The sequence below is a fragment of the Papio anubis genome, chromosome 1 (genome assembly GCF_008728515.1).
Source record: "Papio anubis isolate 15944 chromosome 1, Panubis1.0, whole genome shotgun sequence".
Classification (NCBI taxonomy): domain Eukaryota; kingdom Metazoa; phylum Chordata; class Mammalia; order Primates; family Cercopithecidae; genus Papio; species Papio anubis.
The window spans coordinates 106742893-106763273 of NC_044976.1; the positions used below are offsets into that span (position 1 = coordinate 106742893).

General features: G+C 44.5%; 1 protein-coding gene across 1 annotated transcript in view; it reads right to left on the reverse strand.

Annotated features, from left to right (window-relative positions):
- Positions 1–17610, reverse strand: part of LOC101014427 (neuroblastoma breakpoint family member 1-like) — a 113758-nt gene extending 96148 nt beyond the window's left edge. The window contains 9 exon segments of the mRNA XM_031665715.1: positions 549–765; positions 1604–1678; positions 6088–6260; positions 7004–7055; positions 8043–8211; positions 11081–11184; positions 13893–13931; positions 14998–15120; positions 17433–17610. Coding sequence (XP_031521575.1) covers positions 549–765; positions 1604–1678; positions 6088–6260; positions 7004–7055; positions 8043–8211; positions 11081–11184; positions 13893–13931; positions 14998–15120; positions 17433–17610 — 1130 coding nt within the window.
- Positions 17611–20381: the final 2771 nt, after the last annotated feature.

Consider the following 20381-nt stretch of genomic DNA (forward strand, 5'->3'; position numbering starts at 1 on the left):
CCTTCGTTCTAATTTAGTTTCCTAAGTGGGGCTCTTTGTGCTTAGTTTTAACATTGCTCATTCAGAAGAACAAATGATGATTAAGAGTTGACACAGTTGGGTTGCTCAGAAGAAGACTCAAGAGGAAAATCGATGTGTAAATGATGTATTAAAGCAATGATTTCTGCAGAAAGAGGCAATGGAGTTGGGATGCTGGGAGGAAAGTTAAATTTCCCAAGAGAGAGTGTGATTCCAGGCAAATATTCCTGTGTTCAGCAGCTTAAACTATGCACTTGGATGAGGACAATGAGGCCTGGCTCTCCTGTAGCCATGAGAGGGACAGTCAAGACACTAGAAGAAGGAATAGAGCAGAGTTCAGAGAGCAAAGAGGACATGGGGACAGAAAGGGCCTGTCAGGGTGGGAGCCCATGGACACAGGGTTAACACCAGACAGAAGTTACGGCAGCTGTTAGAACAAATGGAAGAGAAAAAGCAGTAGGAGATTGAGCTGTCAATAATAGACAGAGAAATAAGAAGTGAGTGCAGCTATCAGCCATAGATGTGATTACCTCTGCACTCTAGGCTTGCAGGCCAGGGAATCTGCACGCCACAGTCTCCACTTGCTGAATGAGAATTTTCGTTTGATGATCTTTGGTTTCAGGACACTGGAGGCGTGAATCTGGCCAATGACTTGATGCCCTTGTGTGTTGTCTCCTGAGCCTTTAAGTGCATCATCTTCCAGCTGGGGAGGGTTCTTCATCCCCAGGGAGGGCTCTAAAACCAGCTCTGAAAATAAAAACACAGCCAATGGGATCCACTGGCACCTACTTCCATCTTACTGCCTTTTCTTCCACCCAGAGGACATCAAATCAGGAAAGTGGCCTTGGAGAAGAAAGTCCAAAGGGTGAGGGGAAGCCAATAGAGTCACTTTAATATTTTCCTTTTTCTTGATCTTTCTCTACATTACCGAAAGCAACGGTAAGATTGCTAGGACAAAGGCATTGCTAATCTATACAACAATATTCCAAGAAAACACAGGATTAAGAAACACAAATAGCTTCCAGGTAGATAAGGCAAAGGCAAGGAAATAGCAGTGTATGTAGGCTATGCTTTGGGGAGAGCAGAGATTACAAGAATCAAAAGCTAAATTAGAGTTATGCTCAATGAGTGAGAGATAGAATAGAAGGTCTGCAGGTGGCAGCCCATGGCACTGAGGTGAGACCAGACAGAGGTGACAGTATGGGATGAGAGGAAAGAATCAGGAAGGCTAAAGCTAGAGAATTTACAAAAGTTGCATCATTATATGATCTACTGCATATATATACACCCTATGTAGTATACACACCAGATATACATAGTCACACATAATAGGACAAATGATATAAATGCATATATCTGTACATGTTAATTTAAAGGAAAAACATTATATAGGGATTTGGGAGAGATTGAATGTCACAGTATCATCACTGTTCTGGTCCATTGAAATGGGAAAAAAAAATTAGAGACATGAGGAGAATGAGAAAGAAAAGGTGTGAGAAACAAACACCCGGTAGACAGCAGGAGAAATCAATTGGTGTGAAGGAAAATATTAATGAAACAAAAGGCATTCACTCTGTCCTCTTACCTGGTGCCTGGTTCAGGCTCTGGACTCCAGGAAAGCAGAGCACAGGAGTGTCTGGAGCCAGGGGTGAAGCCCTGGCTGGGGTGTGAGACCACAGAGATGGAAAAGAGTATCCACTGGGAAGAAATCTCAGTCTAAATAAGTCATCCCTTACATGTGCGTCAGGGACTGCTACATCCCCGACACTCCCCTGAGCTCTTCCATGTGTCCTCCACGGGCCCAGATGGTGCTCAAGACCTCTCAACAAAGCAACCCTCCCTCCTCCTGAGTGACAGGGGTCCCCTCATCATCCTCAGCCGGTACATCAGCCTGACAGATGAGCACCAGGCAGCCCCAGGGCCCAGGAGGAGATACTCGGGAGGGACGGAGAGGAGACGAACACCACCCAGGTTTTAAGAAATCTGAGCAGAAGGAATCCCTGTGAGATTAAGAAACTGAGGACATGGCTGTATTACAAGGAGTGGAAAATTTGAATCTAAATGGAATTTCCATAAAAACAGACTGATGTGAACACTTCTTTCCAAGTGAAAGTTGTCTTTTATTTCAAAAAGCAGAAGAAGCTGACATGCCAGGAGAGTGAGTGGGCCCAGGATTTACACTGTTACCAATGTGCCTCATAGGTTGTTACTGAAAGTGCCTGATAGGGGAAAATTGGCTTCATGAGGGATGGGAAGGAGAGGAAGAAACTGCAGAGGGGAGGTGTGTGAGAAAGGAAAGGAAGAGGGGTCCTGAAAGCAGAGATCTTCATAACTGTTTCCACCTCAGAGGGAGACATCATCCGTGAAGTCACTTTCTCTAAGTGCAAATTGAGCAGAAAGATAAAAGGATTAGATAACACCTATTCATAGGTTTATAGAGCAATTTTATGAATCAGGCCCTTTGGAAATTATATAACAATTAATATTCCCAACAAAGATTGCAGGTAGATATTATATTCTCGCCATTCAGATGAGGAGGGGAACAGAGGATGTAAATATAAAAACACAAAAACCTAGGCTAAAGTCAACAAGGCAGAAAGTGGCAACCTGGGAACCTTTGCTCACCTCACTGGCTTGGAGCATCCTGAATTTCCTTATATCTTGGACCCTGGGAGGAAGCACAGAGTGGTCCCATTCTCTTCCTCCACCCACAGCACCGCGAATTCACCAACACCTGGATTAGATCTTCATGACGCCGTTTCCTTCCCTTGCCTTGGAAGGCCAGAAACCCCAGAATCAAAGCATTGGCTGCAAAGTTGCAGGTGGTGGAGGAGGGCCCCGCTTCGGCCAAGTCATTTCCATAGTAGAACTCCTTGATCCATTGTAATGTGAGACAATTGGGCGCCAGGGTGCTTGGCTCCAGCTGTGCTCAGGGAAGCCTGCACCTCTGACAGGTGGTGGCTCAAGTCTCCACCCAAGTCCTTTGGGGGACAGTCTGCCAGGGTGTGGGAGCTAAAGGAGAAGGGGTTTCAGTAGAACAATCTGAGTCATTTCCTTTGTTACAAGATGCCCAGAACACGATCCCTGATGTCCTCCTTCAATAAAGCCACAGTGACCCACGCCTACACACAAGATTTGGGGACATCATGTAAATGTGCAGGCATACATGTCACCTTTTCCTGTCTGTGCCTCTGGGGACGCTGGGACAGCAGGTGCCCAGCTGGGTGCCTGAAGTGAAAACTCTGCTTTAGCTCCATAGAGGGTTTTGGATTGTTCTGGAATGAAGACTATCCAGATTGTCTTTTATTATTCATCCTTCCTGTGCCTGGAGGGAAAGTTCTAGAGAGCCCTCAGAGTGCAGGAGAGGAGGAGCTGTTTTTCTCCCCACACAGGGTTGTAAGAACAGGCCAAGAGTTAGAGCTGCGAGGGTTTGAGAAAGAACCACGAGAAAGGGGGCTGGGAGGCTACAGACCAAACACTAAGTGAGGCAAAATTTCTGGGTTCTGGGACATTTTGAATTTCCCATTGCCTATAATGGTTTGACACTCTACTCACACATATCCATCCTATTGCCATATAGTGGGTGTCAGCAGACAGAGGCAATGTAGGAGAGGGACCAGTCCCTTCCCGGAAATTCAGGGGCCACAAGAGCCACAGATCAGCACGTGCGTTTCCTTAGGAAGGTCACAGAGGTCACGGTCCTCACATTACCCACTGCTCCAGTGGCGTTCGGGTGGCACCCCTTAAACAAATTCTTTCCATTTCCCCAGGGAGAGGAGCACACATTCTGAGTGGACTAAGAAAAGACTTCCAATGACCTCACGCCAGTCCAGGTCGGGTTCAGGATGGGGACTGGGTCTGCGGGGACAGGGTCTGCAGGGATGGGGCCTGCAGGGCCGGATCCATGTGGCTGTGGGGCTCCTCTCTCTCCTCCCCTCTCCACATCCTCATTCTCTGCAAGGTTTTCTAAGTTTTCTTAAAAATGCCTCAGTGTCCTCAGCTCTAACATGGAGATGAAACTGCCCACTTGGAAGTGTCCCTTGGGCCCTGAATGGGTTATAGCAGGACAGAGCTTGCTGGCAAAGTATACAGCTTACTTGCAAAGGTGCAAGGTGCAAAAAACAAATTTTAATTGTTTTATGAATCACTGTGATCCTAGAAAAGCATTTGCTTTTTTTGAAACTCAGGAAGAAATGCAAAATGGGAAACGGGATGGTCCCAGTAAGAAAGGCACTTACTGACCAAAATAGAATAGAGGCCAAAATCTTTGTTGCTAGTTTCTTTCTCTCTGTGTGTGTGTGTGTGTGTGTGTGTCAGTGTGTGTGAGACACAGGGTCTCAGTTCGTTGCTCAGGCTGGAGTGCAGTGGTGCAATCGTGGCTCACTGCAGCCTCAACTAACCAGGTTCAGGTGATCCTTCAACCTCAACCTCCTGAGAAGCTGGGAGTACGGGTGTTTACCACCATGCCCTGCTAATTCTTTTTTTGTGGAGACAGGATTTCACCATGTTACCCACACTGTTCTCAAACTCCTGAGCTCAGGTGATCCACCTCCTTGGCCTCCCAAAGTGCTGGAATTACAGGTGTGAATCACCACTCTGGCATTTTTGCTAATTTCATTACAACATAATCCAATGTACTGGGTGACATCACAGAGTTACTTGCTCTTACAAGAAGATAAAGTAATGGGTAAAAGCCCCAACAATGCACATCAAATTCCCAGAATAGAGGTTAAAAGAAAAGAGAGAGAGAATGAGCAAGAAGAAATGAAAACTGGATTTTGTTTTTACACGTCCTGTGAGGCTGCTATCTCAAAGGGCACTTGCTCAGAGGAAGGGTTTTCTGGACGTCGTGGGGACAGGAACCACTCTGCTTTGCTCATCGGTTACGCCAGAACCTCATGAGGGACACTAGTTGTTGATGGTTTTCATGAGAATATAGCACTGAGACCAAAACTTGATTGAAACTAGAAACCCACACGTGGAGAAAACCACTGGAGCTCTGCAGAGGATGCAAGCCTGGCCACGCACAAAGGAAGGGACGCTGGACTCGTCAGTGGAGGGAAGACCCCTCGGAGGAAGCAGAGCCACAGTCCCCAACCTTTTTGGCACCAGGGTCTGGTTTCATGGAAGACAGTTTTTCAGGGACTAGGTTAGGGGGAATGGTTTTGGGATGATTCAGGTACATTACATTTACTGTGCACTTTATTTCTATAAATATTACATTGTAATATATAATGAAACAATTATACAACTCACCATAATGTAGAATCAGTGGGAGCCCTAAATTCATTTTCCTGCAACTAGATGGTCTCATCTGGGGGTGACAGTCACTGGGAGCCAGTGACAGATCATCAGGCATTAGATTCTCATAAGGAAAGCACCATCTAGATTCCTGGCATGTGCACTTCACAATAGGATTCGAGCTCCTGTGGGAATCTAATGCCTCTGCTGATCTGACAGGAGGTGGAATCCAGGCTGAAAAGCTCTCCCTCCGCTCATCTCCTGCTTGTGGCCCAGTTCCTAACAGGTCATGGACCCATAATGGCCCATAACCCCATGGCTGGGGATCCCTGAAGAAGAGAAACTAGCTTGGGACATAGGAATCATGAAACAGGCCTCCAAATAATTGGGCAAAACTCCCAGAATACCTGGATGGCCAGAGAAGAGATAAGGACATGTAATTAGCAACATAATTTCAGAAAAGACAGATGCCCTATCTTAAAGAAGGAGGTCTGTTATATAAATTTCTCCAGCTGAGCTACTGTGGCCAAGAATTTGCAGTAAGCCCTCACCACTCCCCTCCCTGGCCTGTTTTGATAGCCACTGCCTGCTCTTGTGAGAAGGAGCCAGGTGACAGAGGAGTCACTTGGGACAGGAGAAGAGGACGTTCTACCAAGTGGATGTCTGTGCTTAAAACTGCAACCAAGAGACAGATTCAGAACAAGCTCAGTGTCTAGGGCCTGCTACAGAGATGGTCTGCCTCAGCTGCACAAGTTGCAGGAAACAAAACATATAGAGGCTGCCTGGGATGACAGTGGATCTTTGTGACCTCCAGGCTGGAGTACTCACAGGCTCCATCCAGAGCAGAGCAGGCAAACTGATCCTCCAATGAGTACAATGTGCTGCTATAAGGCTGGTGGCAGTCAGACAGGTCATGGTGAACTGAGGGAGTCAAGTAAACTTCATCCACGGAGTCCTCTGGCATTTCCTGCTCCTTCACCTCTGGCAGCTCCTGGCTGAGCCTGGGGTAAAGAAGACAGAAGATAAACATCAGAGAGAACCAACACCAATGCGCCCAGCTGGTTCTATAGGGAGGGCCTCAGGGAGGCCCAGAGGAAGCAAAGTATAGTCCCCTCAGAGAGATGCAACCATCCTTCCCTGTCTCAAGGAGGAGACACATTGTGACAGGCTGTCAGTGCACTGGGCAGGCAATGATTTGGGGAGGAAGGTAATGGAGTGGTCCCTGTGGGAAACTGCCAGGACACAGTGCCTTCGGCACTTTTGCATACATTTTGTTGAAATTAGCATCAGTGGCCAAATGAATGCAGGCTCTTCAGTCTTCACAGACAGTGTTCCTGTATCCTCAACATCTCTTGTTCTCAACATTGTGAGCATGACATGAGTTATTTTAAATCACTTCCCTGGTATGGAATACTTGTAAACATGGTAATGCCAAAGAGGCAAACATCAGATGTGCAACTCAACTTCACTTTAAGCAAAAAGGACAGAAAAGGGAACTGCAGAAAATGTGTGACTGATGAGTTCAACAGAGTCAACTGAATGCAGATTAGTAGAATTGAAAGGAATTAATAAGGAAGAAATATAAATACAGGTGTACAATGAAAAGAGTCAACATAATGAATATGGCTATTTCATGGTTGGCTGAACAGATGGAACAGGTATATTCTGTACACTCTGATTTTCCCTGCATCCGAGACTCCGGATATCAACACTGAATTAACTGTCCCTGATTCCTCAGAGTTACCTGGGGCACGGTGGGTCTTGATCTTCTACCTCCTCTTGATCCTTTTGAATTTCTGTAAATAAATTGACAAAGGGACAGACACATGAAGCAGGTTCCCCCACACACAAACAATGCACTGTGCAATCCTAACATAGGAACATCAGTTTCCTCAGTGAAAGAAAAGGACACTGTGAGAGAAACATTCCAGGAGGCCTGAGGTCCTGTCATGAAATCTCCCTGTTCTAGTAGATCATTATCCCAACATCATCTGTTCTGATTTTGTGCCAACAGTTATGCAAAATTTTCACACCAATTGAAGGCAAATACTCCAGCTGCTTTCTAGAAGGAAAACTGTAATATTCAGCCTTCTATCATCAAATACTCACATTGTTCATGGTTGCAAGGAGTTTAGACACTGAAATTAGAATGCAGGAGGGAATCTACACACCCTCCAATCAAAATGAATCTTTGGTACTACACAGAGACATTGGGTATTCGTGACATCTAGGAGTGACAAGGCCCAATCTTGTTTCTAGAAACATAACCAAAGGTAATGGACAGCTCAGCTAAAACAGGGTAACATTAAAGACATAGAGAATGAGGCTAGGTTCTTTGAAACCTGGTTAATATCTTTAACAAAAAGTAGACAAAGATGCCACTGGCCTTGGGCAGGCATAGAATCTCATAGCACATGGTTGGGGAAAGAAACCTGTAAGGAACACAATAGCTGGCAAGACGAATCTTATTCACATTAAGAGACCTCACTGATACCTGTTGGGCACGTGCTGCGTAGGTTGGTGTGATTTTCTCAATGTCGTGACAGTGGGCCAGGGTGACACAGGCATGGTCTGAGATGAGGAAGAGAGCAAAGCTCACTGACCCACCCCATGTCTGTGCTTCCAACTTGATTTTTGATGCTGATGCAAACTATCCTGTGTCTGTGAGTCATGCCCACAGTAATGCCACGTCTCAGTCCAGACAGGGATGTGAGGTGCAAGGATTATGGAGTCTACCTGGCATAATAACTGGAGATTTATTGTGTTCACAATGGAGTACTCACCGTCTACAAGAGTCAAGCTGACTTGCTGTTCTTCAAAATAGTACAAAGTGCTCCCATAAGGGTGGTAGGAGTGAGGTAGTTCAGGAAGGATGGAAGGAGTCAAGCAACATCCACCCAGTGACTCCTGGGGGACTTCATGCTTGTCCCCCTCACGGGTCCCCTGCTGATCCTGGGGTAGGGAAGGAGTAAGGATTAATCCAAGGAGTTTCAGAGCCCTGGGCTGGCTTCACGTGAGGCAGGAGGCAGTGATGGCAGAAACAAATGGGGCAGCCTTCCCACAAGAGTTCAATATTCTCCTTCTTGTGGTGGGTCAAGCAGTGTGGTTACCAAGGCAGGCTGCACTACTACAGAGAGAGGGGAAAAAGAGAGATGAGAGAGAGAGAGAGAGAAGCATCAGGAGTTCAGTGAACTGCCCAGATCACGATTTTCTGAGGAAGGAGACTGAGTCTCTCTGTATGGTACAATCGTGACTTACTGAATATCCTGTTCCATAACAGTGGCTTCATTCCTTTCTTTTAAATGGTATTAAATTTTATGTGCAGTGGCCAAGTAAACATAGGTTTTGTGGCATTATAATATCCCAAATCGCAAGACATCAAGTCCTCTTTCTCAATATTGCGCATGGTATAACAATAATTTTTCTTGGTATTACTTCGTTCAGTTACGTATTGCTATAAGGGTGGTAGGAGTGAAGGGGTAGTTCAAGGAAGGATGGAAGGAGGTCCAAGCAACATCTTGAAGTGACTCTGGGGACTTCATGCCCATCCCCCCTCAGCGGTCCCCTGCTGATCCTGTAAGGTAGGAAGGAGTAGGATCCAAGGAGTTTCAGCGCCCTGTCTTCACGTGAGGCAGGAGGCGTGATGTGCAGAACAGCCATTAAAAAGGTTCAATATTCTCTCCTCTTAGGCTGGGTGCAGTGTGTGGACGTTACCATGGGGGTAGGTTGCAATACAGAAAGGAAGAGAGAGATGAGAGAAGCATCAGGAGTTCAGTGAACGCTGCCAGATCCGCAGATTTTCTGAGGAAGGAGACTGGAGATCTCTCTGTATGTAGTCTGTCATTGACTTACTGAATATCACCGTTGCATGGTGACTTCCATTCCCTTTGTGGTATTAAGTACATGTGCAGTGGCCAAATGGCTATACTTTGTGGCATTATAATATCCACAAATCGCAAGACATCAAGTGCACCTACTGTATTGATGCATGGTATAACAATAATTTTTCTACCTAATTTCCTTGCCTTGTGAAATACTCACCACTGTGCTAATGCAAAATCATGAAAACAAAATAGCATCTCTCAGGCTGATGGACACCATAAGAAGAAGATACTTACTTTAAGGAAATCTGTGTGACTGATTAGTTGTTCACAAGGTCAATTGGTTTTATGTACTGAACTTGAGAAGTTAATAAGAAATGGCAAACATTACAAGTATCACAATGAAAAATGTAAAACATGGTTAGAAAGGATCATTTCTGGTTGGCTGAAGGGATGAATTAGGTATATTCAAGGACTTTCTGGTTTTCTGTGGGATGTGGAACACAGGTGTCACCCTGAATAAGACAACCCTGAATTTTCTTTAATTACCAAGGATTAGCTTGTTTCTTTCCTTTCACCTCTTCAAGATTATTTTGCTTTTCTGCAAGTAAATTAAGAGAAGACCAGTCAGATGAATTTGATCACATTTATACATTCACAACCTTGTGTCCAAACCTACATAGGGGCATAAATATACTCGGTGTGATAACAGGCTATTGTGAGAGAAATTTTCCAGGAGGCCTCAGGTGAGCCTTGTGAGAAGTCACTAGGTTTGCTTTCCTGAGCCATGGAGCAAATCTCCCTGATATGACAGGTCATCATCACAGTCCCTTCTGTCCTGAGTCACAGCAAAATGTTAACCATGTATCCTAACAGATCCTGGAGATCTGCTTGAAATATATTTCGGGTTACTGCTGTATTCAATTTTCCTTCAGATATAAGCTGTTGTGTTTTGTAGAATGTACATTAGAGGGACCTTGAATTAAATCAAGCATCTCTAATGCTACATGGAAACATGGGCGCTGTGAGGCAGGGAGTTCAGGGGCCCAGCCTCGCTGCAGAAAGCTATACAAATCTAGCAGTGGTGTGTGTTCTGGTACTCAAGAACTGCTTGTAGCTAAGACAAGCCTGCTAAAAGGGGAGAGTCTAGCCTGAGAAAAGTGAGCAGTATGTGTACAGCTCAAGAATATAGATAAGGCTGCCAGTGGCCTTGGACGACAGAGAAACTCAGGTTGTTGGGAGGAGGAAAATTAGAAAATTTCATGTGGTGAAGATGGAAATCCTAAATCAGGAGGACTGTTGTTTATCCTGCACTTGAGCCAGAGGTGGTGCGTTGTCAGGTCAGCAGGTGAGTGATTTGACAATGGGGCAAGATGAAGACAATGTGTGTGGTTTGGAGGAGGAGGTCAGGAGCACAACTCTGACTCTAGGATCTGCCTTCCTTCAAATCCTAAAACATGGTTCTAACAGTGGCATAGTGTCTTCCTGAAGGTATCTTTCGTGGACAGATTGTGTGTGGTGGAAAGAATAGGGAGCCTACCTAGGGAAGCAAGTGAGTCTCATCCATTTGGAATTATGGAGTAATCTAACATGCTGAGGTGGGCAAACTTTCTCTTCATTCAGTGCCAGGAAAAGAGACTTCACTATGCAGGTAATAGTGGACATGTCCAGGCTGTCTAGAATGGGACAAACACATTCCCCTGTTAAGTCACGGGACCCTTCTCTTCAACATCATAAAACCTGACAGGCCGGGTAGGATACAGGATTGAAGAAGATTAGACCAAGGTGATTCAACACCACAGCATGTCATGTGATTTGATGGCACCTGAGGAGGGTCTGCGGCTTGAAGGGAGTCTCCTCTAGGAAGCCATCCTTCAAATGTAGGGGTGGATGTTTGCCCACGGAACAAGGCAGGCTCCCCGGCAGGTGCTCAGTGCACTTGCCACAAACGAGCTGCTGCGGGAAGCCTAGACTCTCCCGCAAACTAGCCACTGACTTACATGAGAACTAACACAGGCCTTCACTTCCTTCACACAAATGGCGTTGACATTTGCAGTACGGCTTATCAAGTGAACAGATGTTTGGGCATTCAGACTCACAGATCCTGCATTTTTAAAAGTCCTGTTTTCAATATTTTGACATGAAATTTTATTTTTATTTTCGATTGCATTAAGTACTTGCCAGCATGCTGACACAAAACATACCAGAAAACATATATGTATCTCCTGCTCTGGATTAATCACATGAAACCACAGGTCAGATCCAATCTGAGTTTGTGGTCATTCACACCTGGCTAAAAATGATTTTCAGTTCTTAGCCGAGAGGGATTAAGAAATTGACTTATTCCAGTACAATAAAGACAAGATGCATTGAAAGGGGTAATTTGCAGTTGGATGAATGGATGAGACAATTTGTTGATTCATCGCTTCGTATTTTCCCTGGATCCGTGGTGTCCAGGCTGTGCACTACTGAACTAACAGCCTAAATCCACAGTGCAGGGTACGATTAACTTTCCTCTTCTTCCCTCACATGATCATTTTGATTTTCTGTAAACAAATTCGAAGAGCAAGGTCACAGTAAGAAATCACTTCACACACAAGACCAAATCAATATACGATCGTGGCGCCAAGACATAAATATATCCTCAGTGTAGAATGTGACAGGACCATTCAGCTTGTGCCAAGAAGTAGATGAGCCTTCTTTTCCAGATCATGGGATAAAGTCTCCCCATCCTGGTAGATCATAATCACCTCTCCTCAGACTAAGTCTGTAGCCAACAGTTAAAGAAAACTTTTCACAAAAATTGAAGAATTGCCTAACACTACTCCAGGAAGTGTTGTTGCAATACTGATTTATCTCATCAAATGTCATAGTCAATGAATGGTTAGAGAAATTCCCATAGAAGACTAGACGATGGATAAATTCTAGCAACACTAGTCTGTGAAGTGCTTTACACAGATACATTGTGCCTCATGGGGCAGAGCCCAGCCTTGTTTAGGGAAACTTATAAGCAAAGATAAAGGTAGAAGTGTTTATGTCCTGCTTTCAAGGTGTCTGCTTAGCTGGGACGAGCTGACCTAATGGAGACCAAGGCTGTGGCTGAGAACAGTGAATCCAGAGAAACATGTCCAAATACACAGGGAAGACTGTCAGCAGCTTGTGACAGGCATAGACACTCCATGGACATTATTATTGTAAGTGACAAGGGACACACGAACTGAGCCAGGAGGCCTGATGGCTACCTCCTGTACACAGATGGCTATGACTTTGTCACACCTGCCTGTGGTCCAATATGTGCTAATATTGGAATGGAAGACAAGAATCATGCCATGTTGAGAGGTGAGAAAGTTCTCTGACCCTCCAAGTAACTGTGTTTATTGATCATAGTGTGTCTTTCTTTTTTCTTCTTTCTTCTTTTTCTTTTCTTTCCCTTCCTTCCTTTTCTTCCTCCTGTCTCTCTCTCTCTTCTCTCTTCTACCTCTCTCTCTCTCTCTTCTTTTTCTTTTTTTAGGGTTGATGCCTCACTCTGTCACTCAGGCTGGGTGCAGTGGTGTATAATTATGGCTTACCGCAGCCTCTGCTTCGAGGGCTCAGATGATTCTCCCTCAGTTGCGGGTGGTGGGGTGTGCAGGCATGCACCACCATGCCTGTCTAGGTTTTCATATTCTTTGTAGAAATTGGGTTTAACCATGTTTCCCAAGCTGGTCTTGAGACCAGACGATGATCCCTCAGTATGGATCTTATCGATGAACCACCCGACTCGTCGTTGGTCCGATATCAGTCGACCGAACCAGAGGTCGGGAGGGACAAAGATAAGTCAGTTCGACTTCATCAAGTTCCTCGACAGATCAACTTTCGTTTTCCTCAAATCGATTTTAATTGATTTGGTCAGGGATATTTTTGCACTTGCACCCGCGATCCTCAGTCGGGTCGAGGGACTTCAGCATCAATACACCTCGATGGGTAGTCGGGATCGAGATGTCAAAAAGATTAATCCAAAAGTGATTGGAGCCCAGAGAAGTCACAAGCTGGTTTGAAGGGGAAACACAAAGAATTTGGTCCCAGGAGAATGCAAAGGAGGTTCCTTTTAAGAGAACAGGCAATCGCACTATAATGTAAACAGAGCACTGCCATGGGGCAGAGGAAGTGACAGCTAGTGGTAAAATTTGGGTGAATGGGAGCTGGATGGAGACTCAGTTGTCTCTGTATGGTGATCTTGACAGCACACACAGAGATCCAAAAACCGGCACCACACTGTGTGTGTGTCCAGCTGGGTTGTGTGGTTCTGTGGCCATGGAATACAGGTGTTGAAGTCATTGTGGACTCTCCGAAAGGTGGTGTGCCTTCTAGATTTTTTTTTAATTTTAATGTGTGACATGAAGTGTAATTTTTTAATCTAAATACATTTTGCTGTTCAACTTTGCTAGGTGCTTCTATTTCCTCTGCCTGTTGCCTCTCTGTTATTTATCTTTACTAAAAGAACCTAAAGAACAACAGTGTATAAAGCAGCTTTGCATGTTCTCTGACTTTCACTGCAGAGAGGAAGTTCTCCTCTGTGTGCAGGAAGTCCTAGGGTAAGTTCATCTAGGATGTGCTGGTAGCCGCCATGAAGACAATGGACAAGCATGTTAACAGGGCTGGCTATTTCCTTGCTGGGTGGTGCATGAAATCAGTGCAATTTCTTATCCTGCATCTGGATTCTGTGACTACCTTCACCGCTTGTGTTCTTTCTGAACCGCACTTAACACCCCATTTTTAGGTTGGAATTATTCAGTACCTGCAGGGGGCAGGTGATTCCTGTACTTTCTCAACCTCCCTCATCCATCTCATCTTCATCCTCATCTTCATTTTCTGCAAATACAGAAGTGTCCATTACAAGATGTCCGCTAATCTAAATAAGGTACAGTAGTATATGTGTACAGAGACATGAAGATCTATGTGTATGAGTCCACACTGTACTGAAAGCTCTCATGTTTTCTCTCTAAAAAAATGCCCTGGCGTGTTTTCCTGATCCATGAGCAATGCATTTTACAGTCTTGAGTCACCATCAAGATGTGGCCAAATGTTGAAAAGACCTTTCATATCACTGGGTCTGTCCAAGGTTCTCTGAACTTCAGCAGCTGTCTGCTCAATTCTGCCACAGATCTGATTCCTAGGCACAGACTCTGGGTCCTGTCACAACTCGCATTTAGAACCTATATCTTTCTTTTTTAGAACAGGACAAACCTTGTCCCCACAATGTTATTCCATATACATTACGGACTACCATGGGCCCTCAGTGCTTCCATTGTGTCAGGAACAGCCATGCTTCAGGGGAGTGCTCCGACAGTTCTACCACCAGTACCACCACATCAAGTGACTTCTCATCTGACACAGTGAGGGGCTTTTATCTCGTGTGAAATATAGTCATAAGTGTTTACAGGTGAATGCCAGGGAGAATTTGTTGCCTTCACAGAATCAGGCGTGCAAAACCCAGAAGGACAGATTGTGAGACGCACAGTTGTAAGACATTGCTGAAGAGATAGAGCCTGGGAACCTTCGTGTAGTCTGGGTCTCTTTCACTCTAAAGCTGCCTCCTGTCACAGCCTCCTTCCTGTCCTTTAAAAACTGGACAAATGCTGCCTCTTGCTCAAGGTATGTTCCGTAAAGAAAGGAAGACCTTTACAATACTGTGACCTCAACCCCATGGGTTTCTCTATTCCTACCCAGAAGTCTAGTGCTTGGCCACAAATGTTTCGGAGCCATACCCGCCAGGGTGTCGTGTGTGGAGGTGTGTGTGGGTCTGGGACTTCATAAGCCTGGAGAAACTGTGTGTCATCCAGGGGCCCTTGGCCAGCCAGCTGCCTGGGCTCAACTTGTGTTCGGGCTGCCTGCCCAACCCTCAGCCCCTCCAGCCAGCTGTCTCAGGAGTCCTGACCCTGGGACTTTTCAAGGTCCATCAGGGGCTTGAGGAGGGCACTGCAATCCTCTTGATTCAGTGGCCCGGGAGGCATCTCTCCCTTCCTGTATCTTCTCTCCCGTAACTGGGTCAGCTCTCGTGCTAGAGAGTGAACCAGGGCTTATGAGAAACATTGCACTTTGGAGAAAGGGATAGGTGATCAGGTCTAATACTGCAACAGAGGTTCTTTCAGAATAATACAAGGAGACCTCAATGAAAGAAGTCAGAACAGCATGTTTGGGGAGATATCTGTGGCCAGAGAAAAGAAAGAATATATATGTTTGTATGTCTGAACACACACCACATATAGTACACATATATATACATACATATCATATACCACACACACACAGAAATTTCTGATATATGCTTCTGTAAGATCTCGATAATGTTCCATTCACCTTTTTCTTCTGTAAAACAAAAGTGCGATGTCAGTTCCACAAGACATGCCCCAGGTTCCGCTTTTGGCCATGGGCATCTCTATGTGAAAATTCACTTGAAGCATCTTGCAGTGACTAGACGCACAAACCATGCGAAATGTGCGGTGCGGTGAAGATTGAATGGCAGATTAAAAGAATGACCGGGATGAAGACACTGATTGAATGAATGAAATGCATGATCGAGATCGAGGGTGATTCTGTTGACCGACAAAGGTGGTGGTGATGCGCAGGTACAGGTATGCTAAATGCTTCTAGTGGTTCACTTGTTTTTAGTTTATTTTATTGCATGCGACACAACCAATGAGTGGCTCAAGAAACAAAGGCTTAAGAAACAACTGTGATAATACTTTACTAGATGACTGTTCTCTGTTTTATAAATGTTTGTGTGATATGTTCCTGCCACCATGCCTTGTCCTGGCCCAACAGCTCTTGGATTCTCTCTCCCAAGCTGGGTTGCTGCACTTCAGGGTCACCTCCTGCCCCTCTTACCTGCCCCCAGTGGAGATCCTCCAGGCTCCTCAGCTTGTCTGAGGCTTCTCTCAGCTTCTCCCACAAACTGCAGTTCATCCCTCAGCTGAGTCTATGATGTGTCTTTGTGCTCTTCACACTCTGAGAAAAGACAGACACGCCTGCCTCAGTGGAGGCTGGACATGCTGGGATCACTGCCTACAGGGTGTAGTGGCAGCATCCATCCGGGATAAGCAGCCCAGTACCAGGCTCAGGCGACATTTCCATCTTTATTTATCAACCTCCCCTTTCTGTTATCTGATACTCCCCAACTTGAGATGGGAAGAAAGAAGCTCCACAGGGCCCATCAAGTAGCTTGAGAAGATGATTCTACACTGGAACAAGGCCGAGTCAGAAGTCACAGCCCCTGAGTTCTGACTCTGAATCTTAGTCACTTCCCAAGCCTTTGCAGCTCTCCTGTAAAACACTGCTGAGGCATGAAGTAATAATGATATCTGGTGGGAAAGACCCTTAGCACTATGGGACTCATGTGGTTTCCCTTGAATTTCAAGTGCAAATATATTTAAAAATCAGATCTGGATATAGTGCATAAAATGAGGCATATGAACTAGAGTGGGGAGTAACAATAGAAATATGCCCAAATACTAATAAAGAGTTTGGATTAAGTTAGAAGCAGTAGAATGAAAGAACTAATGAGAGTGTTTCTTCCAAGAACTGTTCTAGAAAATGTACAAGCAATAGGTCATGTAATTCATTGCAGTAATTTATAGAGGTAGGTATTATTATAGTACCCAATGAACAGATGTGAGGAAACTTCAGGGCACAGAGATTAGCAACTTGGATGGGCCAGGAGGAGACTGGCCCAAGGTCTCTCTGCTCTGCACACTACACTGCTACCTCCACAATGTCTTATGTAGCTTTCTCTTGGGAACAAGATCCTGTGCCCCAGGAAGCAGGGCTTCCCTCTCACTGGGACACTCCCTGCTTTGAAGGTGGTCACAGACCTGATTTCTGTTAGGAGCAGATCTCTTCTTCCCGAGGTCGCCCAGGTGGTGGTGTACAGTTGCCCGCGTTCCCCCAGTCCCAGGACGGGCACCTATTGGGCCTCAAAAAAGCCCGAACTGAATGGAAGTTCATTAGTCCCAGATATTTCGACCAACAGACTAGATGTTATATGTCTGCAGGATCTTCATGGAGTACAGAGAAATTCTCATAAACAGTTTAGCCTCTTGCTCTTGGGGAAAACAACAGATTGGTTCTGTGTCTGTGTCAGTCAACATGTTAGTTTTAACTCTCCTCTCACCTCACACCAGACGCTGCAAATGTAGGAAAGTTGCTTTAACACTACATTGCCTCTCTGTTTTCCATCCTTAACACCATGGTAAGAAACCCATTTCTATTTTTCCTAGAGTATGGAAGGTGTTTGATGAAGAGACCGTTCAGTTTCTCACAGAGAAGACAGGTGGTCATTCATCACTTTCGTGATGGTGAATCTATAGAACTTACTGTATTTCTTCAGCTGGTTGGCCAGGGAGTAGGCAGTAGCTTGAGTTATAAGAAATTTCTCTTTGAGGTCTCGGAACTGCTGATTGCTCTCTGCCAGCTGGGAGCGCAATTCCTTGTTGATTTCTAGGATGTTCATCTCTGCCCTCTCGCCGGACAAAGGGTCGGCAGATACCACCATGATGACGTTTGTGGCAGAAGAGGTAGAGCCAGGGACTGGGGAGAAGAAACCCAAACACATGATGGGTCAAAAGCTAGTGATGGTGAGGTTAATCCAGGACTGAGATGACAATAACTGGAATTGTTAACTACGGTTGAGAAAAACTTGATCAACACCCACAACACACTTTAGAGTCTAACCCATAAAGCTGCCACAGGCTCAGAGGTGAAGGCCTGCCTGTCCTGACAAGAGTGAGGAGAGTAGCAACCAGCGTGAGTAACTTGTTTCTGCAGTTGCAATAACAGGAGTAGAAGGTGGGGGTGTCATGGAATCTTAGGAGCTGTATTCCATTGCTTGGCGTGTGCTGAAACACTAAAACCCACGAGATGCACCTGAGGGTCACTGATGGGGACCATTTCTTCAGCAGTCACTCTCAGTATTGGTGCACCCTGGTGACAATGCTATGAGCCACCTCTTTCAATACATCTAAGCATCATGTTATAATTGTATCTCTTGTGTGTGTATAAAATCATCAAGGTGGAGATAGTTTCCCCTAAGGTTATGTTTTCTTAGTGGTAGTCACAAAGTCACCCCACCTTCTTTTTAAGGTAAAATGATCTAAATGCTTTTCCACAAGTGAAAGATATCAAATTTTAGACTGCTATGATATCTTTTGGGTCTTCTGCAGTTTTTTTCTGTCTACTGAAAATGAATGAATAATTCATTTAAAAAAATATTTTCCATCCTTTCTCAGTATTCTTGTTGCATCCCATTGTTATGTTGGTTTCTTTTCTCTTACTGGGGAAGCATCTTGTCTTTTCACTACACTTAAGACCAGTTTCACATCCCTACGTCCATAGCTCTTCCTCTATGCATGGATTGGTTTGCTTTTTTAATGTCACTGAACACTCATTTCATACTTATCACTTACAAAGATCATTCTGGTCCCACAACAGTTCTTTTCAAGGTGTCAAGTGATGAAAATCATTTGTATATATCCCCTGAAAGCATGTGTGACCATATATCTTGGGAAGTCTTGTCAACCTGTAACTATTTTCATTTAGTTTTCCCATATATTGAAAAGAACAGGGCCCTGAACACTCCTTATGGAACACTGTTGGATATATATACATTTTGAGTTGCTCTAAACCATTGATGTGTGATTGCATTCCAGTAACAGAACCTGGCAAGATCAAGCTCATGGTCAGGGGTGGTTGGTGATCCTCAGTGTTCCTGTGCAATAGAAGGTGAGTTTGAGATGGGAGGGATGAGTAGGGGAGTGTGATCCCCTGAACCACCTCCTCACTTTCTCAGCTTTCATCCCCACCTAGATTTTGTGAGGCTAGAACTTGGGAGATTGTCCTGTAGCCCAGGTCTCCTAAGTTTGGCTGCTGGACTTGCCTAAGTTGAGGTGTGGTAAGTGTGACCACGGGCTACTCAGCATTCATGTGGAAGTGAAGGGAGGAGGACTGGATCAATCCCATTGTAAAGCATGCCTCTCAGCAGCCTGCACCATCCTCCAACTACACTGTGTAATGACAGTGCTTTGAGATGTAGCAAAGCTGTAAATAAATCTATTTTCTGGTGTGTGTGAGACCTGATATTATATGGGAGGAGGAAAAATTTGCAAAATTTCTTCATTTTAAAAATGGTGAAACTGCAGATCAGAAAGATCAGAAAGTTATATGGCTTACTTGAGGTCACACAGGGATGAGTCTTGAGCATTGTCAATAAAAGCAATCACCACATTTATTCAGTGATTATTCACAGAATCCATATAATTCAGTGAATATTCATATAATTATGAATAATATTAATCGACCAATTTGTACCAGGCATTTTCCCCAAAACTGCACATATTTAGACTTTATATTTTCATCATAATCCTTAAGGTAATGTTATTATCTATAAGAAACAGGTATGAAACCTGAAGAAGAGGATAGCAAATCATGTATTTGGCCATATTTCCATTTTTTTGTTTCTGTGATTCTGGCAGAATGACCATATTGAGTCAAGGGAATAGTATTCACTACTGTATCATTTTCCAGAACAGAGATGTGCCTTACTAGAGTATTTGGGGTCAAAGTTTAGAAGTGTCTGCAACCTCGCTTTAACAGTATGGGAAATAACCTCTATTACCTGGAATTTCAATGGAACTTCCTAATATACAAGAGAAGTATGACACTTGGGTCTTCCCTTGGCTGTATTTAATTCACTCTTCTATAGAATACCAATGATTCTCATTAAGATTTTGCCTTTTTGTAACCATGATATATATTTTTTATGGAGAAGATTTTATACTCTTAACTCTATTTAGAAAGAATAAATATAAGCTATGGCTTAGGTTTTATGCCCTGGACTTAATAGTTTTCTGATTTCTGTTTTGAGGTTAAATTCTCATGTAAATAGAAAAATACTCGTTATTATTTATAAGAGCAAATTAGTTATTGGTTTGAGTTTCTGAAGTCAAAGCACAAACTTTGTTTTTAATCTTTGTCTGTCCCCATCAGCGCCACTCATTGTCTCAGTACGACCAGGCCGTGTCCTGCACTTACTCTCGTCCTGCTGAACCATTTCCATGTGCTGTCCAATTCCATCAGTGATTCGGGCTCTTCTCAAAGCTCTCTGAAATGGGTCCAGGTCTCAGGATATCAGACACTTTCCAGACACAAAAGCAAGCCATACTGTAGAGTGGGCAGCTGTGTTCCCACCTCCCTGAAGTTGGCAGTGATGTCCTAGGGCAGGAAGGAATGCTTTCCCTTTTTAGGGGGTCTTTTCTTCATGCCTCAGTT